At 46.3% G+C, this 21,443-nt stretch overlaps 1 protein-coding gene across 3 annotated transcripts in view; it reads right to left on the bottom strand.

Moving 5' to 3' along the window:
- Window positions 1-2,221: 2,221 nt before the first annotated feature.
- LOC125513468 (cyclic nucleotide-gated ion channel 1) overlaps window positions 2,222-21,443 on the bottom strand; it is a 36,655-nt gene continuing 17,433 nt past the window's right edge. For 2 of the 3 annotated variants that reach the window (XM_048678590.2, XM_048678591.2), the window contains exons 7-8: window positions 15,153-15,389; window positions 2,222-3,168 (exon numbers count right to left, since the gene is read on the bottom strand). In XM_048678590.2, coding sequence (XP_048534547.1) covers window positions 2,470-3,168; window positions 15,153-15,389 — 936 coding nt within the window. In that variant the 3' untranslated portion in view covers window positions 2,222-2,469. The remainder of the gene's footprint in view (window positions 3,169-15,152; window positions 15,390-21,443) is intronic. The other variant, XM_087527846.1, reaches the window with a different exon arrangement.

Raw genomic sequence — 21,443 nt, 5'->3', positions numbered from 1 at the left:
CATGATGTTTGGGTAGGCAGAATTGTTGCTTGCCGTGCGCGCTGCATCGTCTGTTCATGCATTCTCCCTCCTCCTGCATGTTCTGCATTATCTCCTTTGCTAGCATCCATTTTCTTTTTTTTCGATGCACCTCCTGCTTCATTGTTTTTATGTGTTCCTCTTTTCTTTATCTCTATTTACTTTTACATGGTAACACCACTGGTCTTTGTTTATGTAGCAAGGGGGTGGGGTATATGGTGGGTAATCTGTTATGTTGCATATAGCTGGTAACAAACAGTGCGAGGGGTTGGTAATTTTGCATAGATTTTGATGGTTAGTCACTGTAATAGGCAGAATTATCAAAGAAGTTTGTTGATTCTGTTTCAATCTAGGGAGGGATGGTAATTTTTGCACAGATTGGGGGGGGGGGGGTAAGTCTTTGTAGTAAGCAGAATTTTTGAGAGATGTTGGATGATTTTGTTTCTTACCAGGGGGTGGAGTGATGTCGTCTGGTGAGTCGTCCGTCGGATCCCTGGTAATTCCCACCGTCTAGCCTCTGGTTTGATGTATGCAGAGTACTAGGCCTCTGGTTTCCTCCGGATCTGGAGGAATGATAGGTTTTTGGTGTTGATTTGAGCAGCAGGGTAGGGGAGAGGCGGGGGTGGTGGGGAGGGGGGAAAGCTGGGATGTGGTACAGTGCATCGTGAGGGATGGTTGAGTGCGTTGGGCTTCTTTCTGTTGGGCCTGGTACGGCGCTCGGCCTCGTAGGTGGGAAGGTGCTCACCCCGTACGAGGGGGGAGATCGTATGGTAATTTTGCTATCGGGCACACTGTTACCAAATATTACTGTTCTATTTTAAAAACTCACATCTAGTCTCACATACCCCTCAAAAAATAAATATAGTCTCGCATGCAGCTTTCCCCTTTTAAAAATATTATCGCATCTATTGATTGCACGGGCAGTTACCAATCAAAGGAGGTGAAAATTGATCGTGTGCGCGCGCGCTAGAGTTGGATGTGTGGCTCAGTGTGTCCCTTGATGCTTTATTTTAAGCTAATAAACTTCACCCTTTATTGAAAAAAAGAAGATAATTGAGCAACACAATTAATAGCGGAGAAGCTGAGCGTCTACATGCTATTAAGGCTGGTCATAGTGGGGAGTAATTTATACTAGTGTCATTCTGACACTAGTCTAAGTTACTATCTCCATAGTGCAAAGTAACTAAGTAGTAGTGTCATAGATGGTTTCATTTATTAGCTCATAGACTCATTTTGCCTCGGGAAACGCTATGTTACCACAAGCACCTCTTTCCTCATTAAATACTTGCCACATAAGCAAAATTGTCTTGGGATGTGTTAAGTTACTACGTAAGACTACCCACAGTGGGAGTAACATAGATGGTAACATCACATTTATCTAGGCAAAATAGATGATGTGGCATGTAATTAATGAAGAAAGAGAGGCAAGTAATAACATAACTAGTTACTGTAACATCGCACATATCAAGAAAAGATGAGTCTACAACCTAATAAATGAAGTGATGCATGATACAACACATATGTTACTACTCATTGTGAAGGTAGTAACATAGACTAGTAACATATGCATGTTACTACTCTAAGTTACTACCCACTGTGACTAGTCTAAGTTACCTCCACTATGGCTAGCCTAATATACACAATTAATTAGAGAAAAGGTATGGACCCCCCGTTGGCCAAAACCGAGCTTTGAAAATTGCTCCAACTTTATCACAGCACCGTTGGTATGATAAATTTAAAATTTAGGCCCCGCAAAAATAGATGGAGGGAGGACGGCTTATCTATGGTGTGATCAGAACTGTCGTAGAGAAATCATACCAAAAATATTATATCTATAGCATGTTTTTTGGTGTGTTTTTTGTGGAAACTGCAGTATGGCTCTTAATACACTGTTGATATGCATTTTTGATAGACCTAGGCGTGCGCCTCCCTGCTGCCACCGAATGACACCATTGTGCCACACTGATTGACAGGCACACAATTACCTATCCCGTTGCAACTCACGGGCATATTTGCTAGCCATTAATAATAATATATAACTGGTGGTCTTTCAAAATCGTTGGCATGGTGTACGACCAATTACGAACTTTGGTTCCCAAGCGGACTGTTTGTCCTACAAGCATGTGTGCTGGAACGAAGAAATGACCAGTTACATTTAGAGTTTCCAGCCTAAAACATCATTCAAGAGTTTCATGTTTTCCAATTCAGGTACGAATAAATGTGGAATGCTTATATAGATACCTTCAATATACAAACACAGCACATGTATAGACAACGAAAAGCAATAATACATTGAATTGCATTATATAAATTACAAGGATGCAGAACAAGCGGTCTATCTATGTATAGCATCCAGTCATAAACTGAGCCGAGCTGGGAGAAGATGAGGGCATAAGAACAAACTTTACCAGTTGGGTTGTGACTTTCTGCTTGTAGCAGGGTATGTCAAAATTACTCTCCAATGGCAAAAAAGTTGGGTTCTGCCGGCTTCTGTAACAACCTTGCAGGCACCCTGTCCTGCAAACGGGCCTTTCGGGTAGCATTTCTCCGTAAGATCCGCATCATGTTGCCAGCAAAACGCGAGGCGTACAGTGCCGCGCCCAGACTGAGCTTGGTAGAGTCGTCACTTACAATAGCTGCTTGTAACCTCTTCTCCTTCTCAAACAAAGAATCCTCTAGCTTCTTTCTGCAATATCTGTGCCAAGCTGCCTGTATAAAACAAGCGGCCCAGGTTCTCCACTGTTGTGAGTAGAATCTAAAGGTATGCTGGAGCTGTTTGCTATGGAGTTTCCTAAACTGGGTGGCTACAAACTTCAAGTCATCAGCCCTCAGAACAAAGGCTTCAACTTCAGACAATGTCTTCACTGTTCTGGTTGAGCTGGGAAGGTTTGAAACTGCAGCGGGGTCAAGAGCCCAAGTGAGGAGCTCTTCACCGCAGAAGTCTCCACCTTTGAGAACATTGGAGTTGAAGAATCCGCTCTGTCCACCATTTGTCGTCATACTCTCGAGATATCCTCTCATAACGAAAAGCATTTCATTCACGGGGTCTCCTTCTCGAATTATGCAGCTGTCCTCAGTGTACAGCATGGGCTTTAGACGATCACACATTGCATCCAGGAGCTGCTCGTCCATGTTTTCAAACATTGGAACCTGCAAACAGGAGGGGAAGGATTAAAGATGAGAGAGCGAAGTAACCAAACTACGGGTGTGTGGCCTACAAAACAGACCACAGAAACATGAACTGTGAAATGTGCACTACACTGCAGATAAGAAACTATGGGGCCTACAAAACAGACTACAGAAATATGAACTGTGAAATGTGCACTACAGGCAGATAAGAAACTATGGGGTCCAGAACAGAACTATAGACATGTGCTGATGAATGCAGATCCGGCAATTCAAAATAAGGAGGACATGAAGGCACTCCGAGCTCGTTTGGCAGAGTTGGAGGCGGTTACCCCTCCTGAGGTTCCTCGACTGGTGCCTGGACTGGATCTTGAGGCCATGGTCGCCCGTTCCTCAGAGGCAAGGGATGCCTTGGTGGTGCATGCTGAGGACGTCACCATGTCCTGGTGCATCTCAAGGCGAAGGAGCTTCCTACCGTTCCTCCTTGCAAGATGGTGTTGGAGGCGAGCAAGGCCTTGGCTTCACAGGTGGTCAAACTAGATTGGGCGGTTCTATCCAGGCTATTTTGGTCGGGGCCAACTAGCTTAGATAGTCGAGCTGACTTCTCACACGGCACCAATGTTGTTCAAGAAACAACTTTTGACGAGGGGTATCCTTAGCAACGTAATTAGTGATGACTAGGCAGGGGTATGTACAGCGGCCTTATAGCAAAGGTTGACGTACACTTAAAATGACACAATGATGTTTTTTAAATAGGTTCAGTCACGTCGTGGGAGCGCGAGCTATGTCCCTATGGGAGGGTCGTCGAGAGTGGTGCCTAGCGAATGGGACACTTGTGTTGCCATTTCTGGAGTCCCGCAACTCCCGAAAAGTGGTCGAGGGTAGTGCCCAACGCACGAGACACCTGAGGTGTCCCACGACCCCCACTGGTCTGAGCCTTACTAGGTTCCTTGGACTTCGAATCTCGGCCTCGCTAGCTCGCCAAAGAGAGCTAGGTGAGGAGTGTGATCCTTCTCTTGAGTTTATTCAAGTAGGGAGTGAAAGATTTACATTCCCATTGGGGGGGGGGGGGGGGGGCTTATATAGGCTAGGGGTCTTTGACTAATGACCAAGGCTACCCTTGAGGAGGTGGGAGGGTAGAACAAGATAGTTTGGCGTCCTTTGGGCCATACGCCTCTAGTTGGGCTTGGAGATGTGTGGTAGCGTTGAAGGCTTCCTTGCTTGGGCTTGGGCTTGGGCTTCTTTGCTCCTTTGACTTGTTCTTTTACAAGTTTCTTTCTTTGACTTGTTGACCATGATGACTTTGCTTGGACTTTCCTTGACCGGGGTGGCTCGCTTGGACCCATGGGAGCTTGTTTCGACTATGGTTGACCTCCTTGATTTGTGTTGATTGGCCTTGACAATTGTTGATCATCCATGTGGCGTGCCACGTAGGATAGAGGGTTGGATCTTGAGTAGGGTCGGAGCCAATTAGATGTGGAGCATCCTTCGGTCATCCTCATAGACCAGCCTTCGCCTACTCAAGTGCCAAGTGGACCGGTGACACAAGCACGTGCAAGAGCTCTCGAGACCGAGGTGACATCTCTCCTTAGTAATATTCCGTTATGACCCACGTGAGACATGGCTACTACCTAAAGTCGGAATGCTATGTTTGATTAGGTATGAAGAACACCCTCTCGGAGATGCTCGTGACAACGGACAAGTCCCCAAGTACATGGACGAAGGAGCACGACAAAAGGAACCGGAGAAGGCCTACAGGCCCCGGACATCCGGACATCCGGCCCCTGGAGATGTCAACCACAGCAGCAGCTCAATCGAAGACCACCTACACGCACCGGACATCCGGCTCAGCCCCAGACATCCGGCCCAGCCCCGGAAATCCGGCACCTCCTATACAGAGAGAACCCGAAACCGGCCCCCGCCAGCCCGAACATCCGCCCCGACGTGAAGGCCCGGACATCCAGCCCCTCCTGCCTGCGCGCAGTGTATCTGGGCCGAGGCCCACGTACCCCTTCACCCCCTAGACTATATATACCCTTCCTCTACCTACGATTTAGGGTTAGCATTGTGATAGCTCAAACTAGAGATAGAGCTTTGCTCATCCACTTGTACCCCTACTCCCATGGAGATCAGGCCCCCATGTGAGAAGATCCCCCAAGTGGATTCAAGACCCCTTCATGGGAAGATCCTTCATGGATTCAAGACCTCCTTCCCCCTAGGATTGACATGAGCTAGTGCCCCTTTTGTATCCCCTTTTCTTGGATTTGGACCCTTGTTACCTCTTTGTGTATGTGGATCTAGCACATGTGTGATTGGATCAAGTCTATTTGGGAGTTCTTGTGTTTCTCTTTGATTTGCACTCTTTCCCCCTCCAAGCATTAAAAGATCAACCTATTAGGGTTCCACCCTACATCATCTTGGATCAGAGCCACGTTGATTTACACCTTGGAGTTCTTCCCCTTCATTTTCTAGCCTAATTTTGTGTGTTCTTGCCCAATTTCGAAAATCCCCACAAAAATACCCTACCAATTTTTTTGTGATTTGTTGGTGTGATGATGTTTTGTTGGATTAGGGACAGTTTGACATCGACATCACCACCACTAATCTTCGCCACAGATTCGTCATCGACAACAACCACTTCACCATCGTGACACCACCAACAGAAAGCAAGGGCGGTAACCTCGACGACACCTTCGTATACTCTCCCTTGCCATTGCATTCTTAACCCCGAGCCAAACTTTTGCGTCACTTCCTTCTATTGCGTGCATATATCGTATTATCTCTTGTGTCCTCATTTGTTCCCACATACACCATTGCTATCTTGATTCCAGCGTTTTGAATAAGTGGCCAAAGGACAATATCAAAAGAGCAAGAAAAGCTTTTAAGCAAAAAGAGAACAAAGAAGCTTGTAAGCAAGAGTCGTAGTATCATACCATATTGCATCCAAATTGCCATACTCGATCATCTTGGATCATCTTAAGAGAATCACCGAGAATCATACATATAGCATACTTGGGATAGAACTCAGTTGCATTTTTGCTTTGTAGGTTGTGCACAAGTATCGTATCTCGTCTATTGAGCAATCATGCTAGTGTCTCTCTAGTGTTGTGCAACAAGAGCATTTTCCGTGGATTCCACATTTTGAGCTCGTTCCTTGGTTGCACGTCCCCATTTATCTATCTGTGCGTGTGTTTCCGTGTGCCTCATATTGCTTTGGTCTACTTGTTACACTTGCAAGTTTGTGAATCTCTTTCAACATTATTGAAATCTTGCTAACAATTGCATAAATTTTGTGCCAGCATCCTCACCATGCTACTCCAAAGGCTTTTTTTGTGTAGGTGTGAGAATAGACAAAATCCGATACCAATTGTGCTATTTCCATAATACATTATTGAGTGATCATTGATCCATCTTCAACATCGGACAAGGTACATTTGGTCTAGTTCACTCCTTTCTTCCACTCACATATTTGCTTGAGATGATGAATAGGTCTGATACGCCTCCAACGTATCTATAATTTTTGATTGCTTCATGCTATATTATCTACTGTTTTAGACATTATTGGGCTTTATTATCCACTTTTATATTATTTTTGGGACTAACCTATTAACCGGAGGCACAGCCCAGAATTGCTGTTTTTTTGCCTGTTTTAGGGTTTTGAAGAAAAGGAATATCAAACGGAGTCCAAACAGAATGAAACCTTCGGGAACGTGATTTTCTCAACAGATAAGACCCGGGAGACTTGAACCCTATGCCAAGGCACGTAACAGGAGGCCACGAGGTAGGGGGGCGTGCCCTACCCTACCAAGCGCGCCCCCCACCCTCGTGGGCCCCCTGTTGCTCCACCGACGTACTTCTTCCTCTATATATATCCACGTACCCCCAAACGATCAGAACAGGAGCCAAAACCCTAATTCCACCACCGTGACTTTCTGTATCCACGAGATCCCATCTTGGGGCCTGTTTCGGAGCTCCGCCGGAGGGGGCATCAATCACAGAGGGCTTCTACATCAACACCATAGCCCCTCCGATGAAGTGTGAGTAGTTTATCTCAGACCTACGGGTCTATAGTTAGTAGCTAGATGGCTTCTTCTCTCTTTTTGGATCTCAATACAATGTTCTCCCCCTCTCTTGTGGAGATCTATTCGATGTAATCTTCTTTTTGCGGTGTGTTTGTTGAGGTCGATGAGTTGTGGGTTTATGATCAAGTCTATCTATGAATAATATTTGAATCTTCTCTGAATTATTTTATGTATGATTGTTATCTTTGCAAGTCTCTTCGAATTATCAGTTTGGTTTGGCCTACTAGATTGATCTTTCTTGCAATGGGAGAAGTGCTTAGCTTTGGGTTCAATCTTGCGGTGTCCTTTCCCGGTGACAGTAAGGGCAGCAAGGCACGTATTGTATTGTTGCCATCGAGGATAACAAGATGGGGTTTTCTTCATATTGCATGAGTCTATCCCTCTACATCATGTCATCTTGCTTAAGGCGTTACTCTGTTTTTAACTTAATACTCTAGATGCATGCTGGATAGCGGTCGATGAGTGGAGTAATAGTAGTAGATGCAGGCAGGAGTCGGTCTACTTGTCTCGGACGTGATGCCTATATACATGATCATGCCTAGATATTCTCATAATTATACTCAATTCTGTCAATTGCTCAACAGTAATTTGTTCACCCACCATAGAATACTTATGCTCTCGAGAGAAGCCACTAGTGAAACCTATGGCCCCCGGGTCTATCTTCATCATATTGTTCTCCTACTACTTTGTTATTTACTTTGCCTTTATTTTACTTTGCATCTTTATCATAAAAATACCAAAAATATTATCTTTATCATATTTATCAGATCTCACTCTCGTAAGTGGCCTCATAGGGATTGACAACCCCTATTTGCGTTGGTTGCGAGGATTTATTTGTTTTGTGCAGGTACGAGGGACTTGCGCGTAGCCTCCTACTGGATTGATACCTTGGTTCTCAAAAACTGAGGGAAATACTTACGCTACTTTGCTGCATCACCCCTTCCTCTTCGGGAAAAACCAACGCAGTGCTCAAGAGGTAGCAAGGTCAAGTACTTCTACCAACCCACTCATCATCGAACAAGAGGACCTGAACAACTACGTCACCAAGCATCACCTATTCGGTGCGCAAAGAGCTTTGCATTAAGAGAATGAAGCATTGAGTGACCACATCGACCTACTTGCTATCGACTTGCGACCATCCGAGCTACGTACAAGAGACTACTTCGACAATCGAAACTTTCCACCCACATGGAAGAGCTTGACGCTAGGATGTCTACTCAAATGGAAGAGTTTTGTGCTTTGATGGTCAACCATTCTTCTATGACATCGTCATCATCAAGACGGTGCCACTCAAGCCGACATTCTTCGGAATCTTCTTCGGATGCAAGTCTTCCCCGAGCTCGTCCGCATTGTCGCCAAGACCATGAAGATCATCAAGCTCCACAAAACTCATTTCATGGCAATGGTTTACAAGACAGCCTCCGGGAACGTGAGCGACATCGTCGTCAAGCTAATGATCCTGCTTTCCAAGAGCCTCCAATACGCCAAGATCACCAAGAAAACCAAGACGACGACACCCTACAACAAGAACGACAACGTCGCGAGGAACAAGGCCAAGAAGCTCAACGTGCCCTACGTGAAGCCACACGAGTCGTCAATGAACACAACCGCTGTGTGCGCGAACAAGAGGCCCTCCAACGAGAGCGACAAGAAGAAGTCGCGCGCCTTGAGGAGCACCTAGAGTTGAGGAACCGTTCAAGAATTCCACACCCTCAACGTCAAGCTAATCAGGAGCACGAGGAGCAAGCGCTTGAAGATCCTCCGCGACAAGAGCGTCATCACCATTGCCACCAACACAATGAAGAGCAACGCTACGGCAAGCTCAAGTTCACCATGCCTAAGTTCTCCGAAAGCAATGATCCCAAAGACTTCCTTTCATGGGCATTGAAGGTCGACAAGGTCTTTCATTTACACAACTATGAAGAAGAAAAGAAGACTGCCATGGCATCTCTTGAGTTCCAAGACTATATCTTCATTTGGTGGGAGCAAGTCATTGAGCGACGGGAAGCAAAAGGTAACCCACCAATCACAACATGGAATCAAATGAAGGATGCCATGCGAGCACGCTTTGTACCCACGTACTATAGCCGCGACCTATTCAAGAAATTGCAACTACTCAAGCAAGGCACCAAGTCCATTGAAGGGTATTACAAGGAAATGGAGATCGCCATGATCCGAGCCAATGTCATGAAAGATGAGGAGCAAACTATGGCACGGTTCTTGAACGGACTCAACCATCCTATCAAGAAGATTGATGATTTCCAACCGTATTCGAACCTCCTCGAGCTAGTGCACCAAGCTACCAAGGCGGAGCGACAAGTGCAAGATGATTACAAGTACGCCAAGTACTCTTCCAAGACCTACGGTTCACACATTCAAGCTTCAATGACTAAGGCACCTTCTACCCCGACGAAACCTACACCAAGCAACAGCGACAAGTCAAGTTTCAAGAAAGCTTCGACATCTTCAAGTCGTCCTCCTACTACAAGCAACCTCAAGCCGAGAGCTTCATCATCATCTACTCCAACGGATGAGACCATCAAGACAAGTTCCATCAAATGCTTCACATGCCAAGGCCGAGGCCACAAGACATTTGAGTGCCCCACGCGGCATACCATGATCATCAATGACGACGGCACCTATGACTCCATGAGCGAGGAAGAAATGGAAGCACTTGAGCACGTGGCCATGCACCGACGAGTGAATGAAGACAAAGATGACCAAGTCTTTTGTGACAATGATTCGAGCCCCGCTCTTGTTGTCTCCAAAGTCTTGACACTTCAACACCAAAAAGACGAAGACCAATGTTGCCACATCTTCCGCACCAAAGCGGGCATCAATGGACGTTCTGTGAAGGTCATCATCGACGGAGGAAGTTGCCACAATTTGGTAAGTGAAGAGCTATGTTCCAAGCTACAATTGATCAAGATGAAGCATCCTCACCCCTACAAGGTCCAATGGCTTAGCGACTCCGGCACCATTCAAGTGGAGCACACCGTTCAAGTCTCCTTCAAGATTAGAGCATACGAAGACATATTGGAGTGTGATGTGGTTCCCATGTCCATTTGCCACCTCCTACTTGGACGATCTTGGCAACTCGACCGTGGCGTTATCCACAATGGGCGAACCAATCACTATAGTTTTCAAGATGAAGGGAAAGGAGTACGTGCTATGACCCATGTCACCAAGCCAAGTGATCGTCGACGAGCAAGCATCCACCCATCGCGGAGACTGGAGAGAATAGTGAGAGAGTGAGCCAGCAAGAGAAGAGTGAGCGTCATAAGCCAAAAATGAGTGCCTCCACGATGAGCGACAAGAAAAACTTAGTGCTCTTAGCTATCGAAAGAGACATGAGAGAAGTGTGTGAGAACCCATCTAGTGTCATACACTATGTCCTAGTATGCAAGGATGAAGCGGCACGGACTAACACCTCTTACCCTACCTTTAGTGTTGTCTAATTTATTGCTGGAATTCAAGGACGTATTCCCCGATGAGCTACCTCTGGGTCTACCTCCACTACGAGGCATCGAACACCGCATCTTCCTCATTCCCGGCGCACCTTACCGAACAAGGCACCGTACCGCGTCAACCCCAAAGAAACCAAGGAAATACAACGGCAAGTACAACACCTCATTGACAATGGGCATGTACGTGAAAGCTTAAGTCCTTGTGCCATTCCGGTTATTCTTGTGCCCAAGAAAGATGGAAGTTTTCGCATGTGTTCCGATTGCCGACCCATAAATGCTATCACCGTTCGCTATAGGCATCTCATTCCACGCCTTGACGATATGCTAGATGAGCTTAGCGGAGCCACAGTTTTCTCTAAAATTGATCTTAAAAGTGGCTATTACCAAATTCGCATTCAAGAGGATGATGAATGGAAAACCGCTTTCAAAACCAAATTTGGCTTGTATGAGTGGTTAGTTATGCCTATGGGCTTATCCGAAGCACCCGACACTTTCATGCGTGTGATGCATTACATTCTTCGCGAATATATTGGCATATTTGTTGTGGTCTACTTTGATGATATACTTGTGTTTAGCGAATCTCTAGAAAATCATGTCACCCATCTTAGAGCTGTTTTGCAAACTCTTAGAAACGAGCGCCTTTATGCTAATATGGAGAAATGCACATTTGGTGTTGCCAAGCTTGTTTTCTTGGGTTTTGTTCCGTCTTCTAAGGGTGTTCATGTAGACGAAGCTAAAATTGATGCTATTAAAACTTGGCCACAACCAACCAACTTGCAACAAGTGTGTAGCTTCCTTGGCTTAGCCGGATTTTATCGTCACCTTGTGAAGGATTTTAGCACCATTGCACCCATTGAATAAGAAGAATGCATCCTTTGTTTGGGGACCATCCCAAGATACTGCATTTCATGGGCTTAAGAATTTGCTTACACATGCTCCATTGCTTGGATTGCCCAATTTTGATAAAACTTTCGAAGTGCATTGCAACGCTAGTGGTAATGGCATAGGAGGTGTGTTGATGCAAGAGAAGCGCCCAATCGCATACTTTAGCGAGAAACTTTTTGGAGCGCAACTTAACTACCCCATTTATGACAGAGTTATATGCTTTAGTGAGAGTCTTGCATGTGTCGGAGCATTATCTTCGCCCTCGTGAATTTGTCATCCATACGGATCATGAGACGCTTAAATACCTTAAAGGTCAAACGAAATTGAATAAGCGACATGCCAAATGGAAAGCTTGAAGCACGGCTCCATGGGCACTTGAAAGGGATTGGACCCCACCATGCCACTCTTCTCGAGAAGGTTATGGGCATAGGCAGAAAGAGAGATGGTGATCCTGACCGTGCCCTGCCGCACCTCCATCCCAAGGTAAAAACTCAGCAGATTGAGGTAAGACATTCTAAACAAGTTCTGCATCTCGCCAGCTTTGGACATGGTGATCACCAAATCGCCCACTTAGATGCTCCACTTAGATGCTGATGAAGAGTCGTGTCCATGCCTCAAACAGTGTCTTGCCATCTAGGCTCTTCATTGTCGACATGTTTAACGGTTCAAGATGAACACCGTTGTCATGACCGCTTCACCCTAGAACTCACCGGCAACACACTTGGCCTCGAGAAGACAGCAGGCCATGCTCACCACCATCTGATTGCAATGTCCGACAACGCCGTTTAGATGCGGTGGGTAGGGCGCAGTGAGTTGACGCTAAACTCCGAGATCGGCGCAATACGCGGTGAAGGAGTCGGATGTGAACTCACCACCTGATATGTCCATTTTGCATCATGCTTTTATATCGATATTTATTGCATTATGGGCTGTTATTTCACATTATGTCACAATACCTATGACTATTCTCTCTTATTTTACAAGGTTTACATAAGGAGGGAGAATGCCGGCAGCTGGAATTCTGGGCTGGAAAAGGAGCAAATATTAGAGACCTATTCTGCACAACTCCAAAAGTCCTGAAACTCCACGAAATACCTTATAATAAATAATGAAAAATCCTCGCCAAAGATGAAGACCAGGGGGCCCACACCCTTTCCACGAGGGTGGGGGGCGCCCCCCCCCCCCCAGGGCGCGCCCCCTACCTCGTGGGCCCCATGGTGGCTCTCCGATGACCATTTTCTCCTATATGAAGTCCTTCGTCGAGAAAAAAAGAAGCAACCTTTCGGGACGAAACTCCGCCGCCACGAGGCGGAACCTTGGCGGATCCAATCTAGAGCTCCGGCAGAGCTGTTCTGCCGGGGAAACTTCCCTCCCGGAGGGGAGAATCGTCGCCATCGTCATCACCAACGCTCCTCTCATCGGGAGAGGGTAATCTCCATCAACATCTTCATCAGCACCATCTCATCTCAAAACCCTAGTTCATCTCTTGTATCCAGTTCTTGTCTCCAAGTCCGGGATTGGAGCGTAGGTTGCTAGTAGTGTTAATTACTCCTTGTAGTTGATGCTAGTTGGTTTAATTGGTGGAAGATCATATGTTCAGATCCTTTATGCATATTATTATCCCTCTGATTATGAACATGAATATGCTTTGTGAGTAGTTACGTTTGTTCCTGAGGACAAGGGAGAAGTCTTGCTATTAGTAGTCATGTGAATTTGGTATTCGTTCTATATTTTGATGAGATGTATGTTGTCTAGCCTCTAGTGTTGTTATGTAAACGTCGACTACATAACACTTCACCATTATTTGGGCCTAGAGGAAGGCATTGGGAAGTAATAAGTAGATGATGGGTTGCTAGAGTGACAGAAGCTTAAACCCTAGTTTATGCGTTGCTTCGTAAGGGGCTGATTTGGATCCATATGTTTCATGCTATGGTTAGGTTTACCTTAATACTTTTGTTGTAGTTGCGGATGCTTGCAATAGAGGTTAATCATAAGTGGGATGCTTGTTCAAGTAAGAACAGCACCCAAGCACCGGTCCACCCAGATGTCAAATTATCAAAGTACCGAACGCGAATCATATGAACGTGATGAAAACTAGCTTGACGATATTCCCATGTGTCCTCGGGAGCGCTTTTCCTTATATAAGAGTTTGTCCAGGCTTGTCCTTTGCTACAAAAAGGATTGGGCCACCTTGCTGCACTTTATTTACTTTTGTTACTTGTTGCTCGTTACAAATTATCTTATCACAAAACTATCTGTTATCACTTATTTCAGTACTTGCAGAGAATACCTTGCTGAAAACCGCTTATCATTTCCTTCTGCTCCTCGTTGGGTTCAACACTCTTACTTATCGAAAGGACTACGATAGATCCCCTATACTTGTGGGTCATCACCACCTTGACCCGTCCGTAAAACGCATAGCTTGCTGCCAGAATCGGACTGCTTCAGCCTGGATGCACTGGATTGCCATTGGGCCTCGTCCATAGAGGCAAGAAGCGCTATCCATATGTACCATGTGGCGTCGACAAGCAGGAGGAAGTATTTCTTCCCACTTGGTGTCGCCGGTGAGATCAGCCTGCAAAGGTCGCCATGGACCACCTCAAGGCAGTTCTCAATGTGGAACTTGGCGTGCTGCGTGGAGGGCACACGCCTCTGTTTTCCGGCCAAGCAAGCATCGCAGATCTGATCTGCTTGCTCACACCGTGTCTTGCCTCGCAAGCCTGCGCAAGTTCAAATGGCTGAAACGGGCGTGCCACGTCCAGGCAACGTAGAGTTGGCTCCTCGTTGTTCTCCCTTTAACACCAACGGTAGATAGGTACCGAACTATCTCACAATGTTTGAAACCCATCGACTATGTGGTCAATCCGCCTGAATCACACAAGACGCGCTGCACCACGAGCGTGCCACTGCCATTGTCTTTCCCGTCGGTGATCTTAGCATGAGGGGCATTGGGCTTCGACCTTGGACTGCTCGGACCTCCAGTCATCTTCACAGAACCACAAGCAACGAGGCTCTGATACAAAATATCAGCAGGCCTCCGACGGTCACCGGGACAAAGGAAGAGAGGTTTTGGGTTTGGGGACGAAAGCACACAGGATTATTTTTTTGTGCTGCATACAATCGCACAACTTTTTGTTTCTCATTTATCCTTCTATTTGGGAATACATAGTGGCCATAACGGCCGGAGCTAAACACCCATGGAGATCCTTAGGCCTCGTGCCATCCCACTAGCCAAATACGTGCGGACATGGACTAAGTTATCCCTACTAGCACAACTGACCCGTTCTATTGCACCAACCCACGACCAGGCTGACTGAGAACCACCAACGAAAGCAACTAATCAACTGTCTAGGCACATGAGCAATCAGTGTGCAAACCTCAACATTGAACGGAAAACTCTGTCATGGCAACAACATCCGATATCATTTTTAGAACTTTAAACTTTGCATTGGCATGTTTCTATATTTCCATTGAAACAATGTATGACCACTACGTTAAGTGTGATCTCGAGACAGGCATACTTGAGACGAGGATTTGCAAATATAGTATAACCATGTAAAGATTGAGAAAATACCCTCATGAGAAGTGATAGACAAAGATGTCGTTTTATCTCCCTCCTAAGATCCTTGGGAAGATTCATAAGAAGGCCCTCTTCATCAACCCCTCTTGTTTCTTGCCATCTGTATTGCTCATGACGCAATATTCGCCCCTTGAGGTTCTCAGGAAGTAATCGATGTGCCATCCATTGCTCTGTGTCACGTCTTTTCACTCTCATTTCTTCTATCCGCACAGAGGCTGATTGTAAATATGTCTAGAAAATTCAAGTCAAAATAGAAAATTAGGAGAAGTATGGTTCCCTTGCACAACATAGCTGGTTACTGATTAGATAACTAAAATGGCTATTCTGGTTACACCTTAAAAAAAACTAGGATACTGTTTTCACATATGAAATCAATACATTTAACAGCCTAACGAGCAAATACTCAAAAGCCGCTATAAGGAGAAATCAGAAATGACTATATCTAAATATGGATCAGCTAGAACATTTAAATTATGGAATTTACTGGAACAGTTACTTGAATAGCTTCCAAAATTACTCCAATAAAATGTTAAAAGTTTATGTTATAGTTGTCCTTTGATATATTTTGAGAATAACCAAGTTCCTATTGTACCAGCTCTTGTTAGCAGCTAAGATGATCATGGTGTCCACCGTGGGGCTACTAGTCTAGATTCTTCTACAGGGCTAAGAGCATGGACGTGCACCTAGTACTTAGATATATAAAACTTATGTCTAGAACTTGAAGAATATCGAAGCTGAAAATGCAGAATGTGTGTTCTGCAGCGGACAGGTTGTAGAGAATGGCTTCATATTATATATTTCAGTATTTGGTGCTGGAACTCAACTAATCTCCTGGAACTATAGCGTATATAATCTATGGCATGTTAGCCTTTGTCCATTCTAAATCTCTGGATGCAAAGCTTTTTCTTCAAGGAGCTAGGTAACTTGGGATCTTGGAACATTTGTGTATACAAATGTAACTATAGCATTGTGATAGCTCCTCCAAATAAGTACAGATGAATGAGATTGTTATTGTCATGTGAACTGTCTAGGACATGGTCAATGCATCTCAAAAAAAAAAGGATATGGTCAATGTGGTTTAGATTCGACTATCACTGAATGCAAATTCATTTTCACTGACTTCATGCATGGAAATGGATTAATACAAGCTAGACATTCATTAGTTCATAAAGAGTATGCTGTTGCATAGTGTAGAGAAAGAAAATATGTGAATCTCAGAGGCAGAACGTATGCTGGATCTAGGGCGTAAACTACACACGCGGGGTAGCAAATCCAGATTATTGCAAAATGCAATAAGATTGTGAGTCGATCGACTAGTCTAGACTAGTCAAGAGAGTAGTATACGAGTCGTAACTTCACTGTTGACTAGGCTGAAAAACTTGACTAATTTGTGCAGTCGGGCGGTAGTGAGACTAATTGCTGAGTACTCCAGACTACTCGTTTATTTTGAATCAAGAGACTAGAAATTGGGAGGGAAAAGTGAGCTGCTCAGCCCACGCAACTGGAGATTTGGAAAGATGTGCGACGCGAAAAGCTTTGACACAGGAAAGAAGCAAAAAGGGAGAGAGATGAAGAACAGAGGAGCAGGAGAAAGAAGCAAATGTACAGATATGGGGAGAGATAGAGAGCAGGGAACCTTGCTGCAGCACTTCCTTCCGCCACCACGGTTCTGCCTGTCTCCACTTCCAACTATCTCATCAACACTCCGCCTTCTTCAGCTCGGCAGAGCGGGAGAAAGAAGCAAATGTAGAGATAGGGAGAGAATGAGAGCAGGGAACCTTGCTGCAGCACCTCCTTCCGCCACCGCAGTTCTACCTGTCTCCACTTCCAACTGTCTCATCAACACTCTGCCTTCTTCTGCTCTGCAGGGTGGCATCCCTCTTGAGCATCTTTTTGGTTGTTCTCCTGACTACTGGGTGCTTTGTTTGCTTGGTTGTGTTTGTTTCATTCTTCTTGGCCCCCATGAATGCACCAACCCGACGGCTCCATTTAGTGTCTTCTTAGGATACAATGTTGAGCACAAAGGCTATAGTGTTGGGATCATGTCAGTTGTCTTTTGCCCTTGTCCACCCATCCCATTGTGTCTGCACATACTCCTATGTGGACCCCTCGCCGCAGTCCCCACCTCGTTCATCCCCTGAGACTACTCATGTTGTGGACCCCTCGCAGCAGTCCTCACCTCATTCGTCACCTGAGACTCCACCGATGGTTCCTTGTATTTGACTCTACTTTCCCTTCTAATACGCTTGTCGTCCACTTACCAAGGATTCCTCCGTTGTGCCTACTCCAAACGTGCCGCCTTCTCCTGAGGCGCCATCTTCGACCGATGAGCCATCTTCATCGACTACTACGTCTCCTTCTGTTGGCGATGCACAGCCTCCTCCTGAGCCTACTTATGGCTTTTGTGCTCATCCACTTCTGGTTGTTGACCGCTATAGCTTTGTTAGCGTTGCTCTTCTTGAGACAACTTCTTATCGTGATGCTATATTATTCATCCCAAATGGCAGCATGCCATGGCATAGGAGCTTGCTGCTCTTGATCGCATTGGCACGTCAATCTTGTTTTTTTCCTCCCTGTGTTCGTCCCATCACTTGTAATGGGTCTACAAGGTTCGTCTTGTGGCCCATCAGCCCGTGGCTTTAAGGGACACGGTCATGATTACAATGGGAAATTTGCACATGTGGCCCACATGACCATTGTCTGCACCCCTTCTCAATGTGGCATTTGTTCGCCACTGATTTGTATCTCAACCTGATGTCACTTATTAATGTTGAGCTGCGTGAGGCATTTTGTTCCTCGCGGTACGGTATTCTGTCTTCCCCGCTCTCTATATGGCCTTAAGCAAGCCCCTTGTGCCTGGTTTTAGCGCCCCGCCTCAATTTTAACTACTGTTGGTTTTACGGCAAGTGACTCTTTGTCCACCACTATGTCAATGACATGATCATCATGGGTGATGACTCTGAGTACATTGCCTTTGTTGGAGTTGTGTCGAATATTGTGTACAAGGTAGGTTACAGTTGGCGGCCGCTTTGTTCAAATGGTCTGGTTACTTGCAGCTTTGGCGGCCGCTTAGCCGCCCCAGGGAGAGAGGCGCCATCACCTCCATCATCACCCAGCTTTGCGTGATGGCTCTCCGGATGGCTCCTCCGCTTCCCCCACCACCCCCAGAGCAGGATTAGATCTTCTCTTCCTCGCTGCCACCGCCGTTTATGTGTTGTGCGTGCTTCTTTTCTTCGTTGGGCTTGTTATGTTGTGCCCACAGCTGAACCTTGTGTAGTATTCTTGTGCGTGTCTGTTGGACCTTGCCTGCGGTGGCGTTGTGTGTGTGTGTTGTTCGGTGGTACCTTGTGGACTCTGTGCTCTGTGGTTTGCTTTATTTATAAAGCGGGGCGAAAGCCTTTTTCGGTATTGTGTTTATATAGAATATGGAGTCGTGTCCTAATAGGACACTTGTATCCTAGGCCTCTCATATATAGCGGGGGTAGACACACGATGTAACCTATGCCAACATAATAGCACAGGCGCCCAAGGGGGAGCCGGCGGCGTGTGCCGGCGCCCGGGTGGCCGGTGTGCGGTATTGTGACGGTGTCACAAGGAGGAGCACCCGTAGTCAGGCCCCGAGGATGTAGCCATATCAGTGAACCTCGTTAACAAATCTCGGTGTCATGCTCGTGTGTGCTTGGTCCTCGGATGATCGACGATATGCCTCGGATTTATTCTAACAAGTGGTATCATGAGCTAGGTTATTCGGAGATCGTGGATTGTTGATTTAGAAGAAGGATCGAATCTGAGATGCAGTCGGCCATCGTCGTGGTTCTCGGCGTGATCGGAAAAAGGCAATCAGAAGAGTTACGTGACTGATCTCGGCGAGTTGCGGCATCAACAACAGGCGAGTATACGCGTGGCCGTGGCGGCGGGGCGTGGCAGTGGAACGCATGCGCACGCGGGATGTGCGGCGGTCGATCAGATGGATCGCGGTCGATCGGGCGATCAGGGGGCGCAGGTACATGCTCGTGGGATCGTCTGGCAGCTGGGAGGCTGGCCTTGTGCAGGCCAAGGCCGACGTGTGGGCGCTGTGGACCAGATGGGCCAGCTGGATGGAGCGTACAAAGCCAGGCAACGAGACCCAGGCAGGGCTAGCGTTGCTGCAGGTGCGTGCAGTCGGACTGAGATTTGTTTTGGACAAAAAGAGGACCGAGTCCTCGTTATGACAGCACAAGGCAGCAGATCGATTCAGCGGAAGAAAAGATCCATCGTTCTATTCCATTGGGTAGCAGGAGGTTTTGGCAAAGCAATTACTAGCATTGGAATTTGTGCCTGGGAGCTAATGCACGTGAGTAGAAGGATTTTTTGTACGAATTTGCTACTGGTGCATCTAGTGTACTTGAGCACGTGTTGGAAGCTCGGTTATTTTTTCACAAGGTCAGCTATACAAAGAATCATGACGCCATCGGGCATCAGGTTTGAGGTGAAGAAGTTTACGGAACTGGAAGCCTTGGGTTATGGCAAACAAGAGTGAACGATTCGTTGGCACAACATGGATGCTTGAAGGTGTTGCAGAAAGTCATGACAGCTATGATGGTGTTATCATGTGATGGATGGAAATTCATGGAATGATCTGGGAGCCTGGTCGGACTAGATAGTCTGAAGGATCGACGCGAGTCGGTTGGTACAGAAGACGATGGTGGGATCGGCGATGACGACATAGGAGCGTGATGCTGATGGTGACTGACTTCTGGGGTGTGGAAACACGTGGCGCATGCCCGAGGGCTTGTGCGGCTTCGACAAGACTATGGCGCGGGGTTGATTCAAGGTGATGTATACACGGAGCTTGAAGTTGACGGGGCGCATGGGTGGACTGATCATCTACCATGGAGTCATGTTGAAGGTGGAGCTGGAGTCTGGAGGACTTCACTTGGTGCTGATTGAGAGGCTACGGCATAAGAGCTCAGAGAGTCGAAGCCTATTCAGCGGGAAAAAAGCAAGTGGCACGTAGTTCGAATTGGAGCCCAATGGTCTGATGAAAGCGTGAAACTTGTCATCGGTCGGTGATGATCGGTGGTACTCTGCAGTGGGGGTTGAGTGGTGTGGGTTTGTGACCCTTGAGATTCGATCGGGACAGCGGAGGCTCGACGTGGTAATAGCGGTGAGGCGTGCGTACCGCGTGCGGTACGCACGGGGCATGGAGACGGGCCAGGGCTCTGGTGGTCATACATGTGATGAGACAACTGCGAATTTGACTCGGGATGACTACAAGCAACAGTGAAATTCCTTCATGTTTCAGACAGGCGGTCAAGAAAGGAGCGGTGATGTTGAGTTCAGGTAACTCTTATGTGTAATACCCAATATGTGAGTTGTTCACTTGCACGCAGGTCAGTGATCAGTGTGTGATGGAATCGGACGGAAACTCTGAAAGTTGGGAGCACAAATTGACTAACAAGGAACTTAATTTTGCTCGAGTATTGACTGTGGTCAAGGAATAAAAAAGGGACTACAAGTTGCAGGTGGAGTCATATGGAGTCTTTGGAGTAGCAGCGGTACTCATGGGATAAGCTCAAGTCCAATGTACATGGAAGTTTGACGCATTGACGAATTCAAGGTGGTGGAGAATATTCGCCAAGGTGGAGTTTGTTGGAGTTGTGTCGAATATTGTGTACAAGGCAGGTTACAGTTGGACTTGTAGTTGTATTGTGTTTATATAGGATATGGAGTCGTGTCCTAATAGGACACTTGTATCCTAGGCCTCTCATATATAGCGGGGGTAGACACACGATGTAACCTATGCCAACATAATAGCACAGGCACGCAAGGGGGAGCCAACGGCGTGTGGCGGCGCCTGGGTGGTCGGTGTGCGGTATTGTGACGGTGTCACAGGGAGGAGCACCCATAGTCAGGCCCCGGGGATGTAGCCATATCGGTGAACCTCGTTAACAAATCTCGGTGTCGTGCTCGTGTTATTGCTTGGTCTTTGGATGATCGACGGTATGCCTCGGATTTATTCTAACAGCCTTTGCGATTTGCTTTGATAGCTTAATACATTAAGATGATGTTTTAATACTTTTAACTAATATATGTGGATAATGAATGCTCATTTCAAGTTATATCTGATTTCCGTGGAAAACTAATTCAAGGAGATCCAAACAAGAATTACAAGGGATATCAACACTTCAAGAACCACTCGATATCTAACTTCGAGAGAGTAAATTACGAAAATATAGATGTTCCGCTTGTGTTTACCAATCACTATATCAAGAATTTGGAATAAAAAAGTCAAACCCTACAACT

This window comes from Triticum urartu, chromosome 6A, assembly GCF_056163025.1.
Source record: "Triticum urartu cultivar PI428250 chromosome 6A, HENAU_Tu73, whole genome shotgun sequence".
In the NCBI taxonomy this organism is placed as follows: domain Eukaryota; kingdom Viridiplantae; phylum Streptophyta; class Magnoliopsida; order Poales; family Poaceae; genus Triticum; species Triticum urartu.
This window is presented reverse-complemented; position numbering and strand designations above follow the sequence as displayed.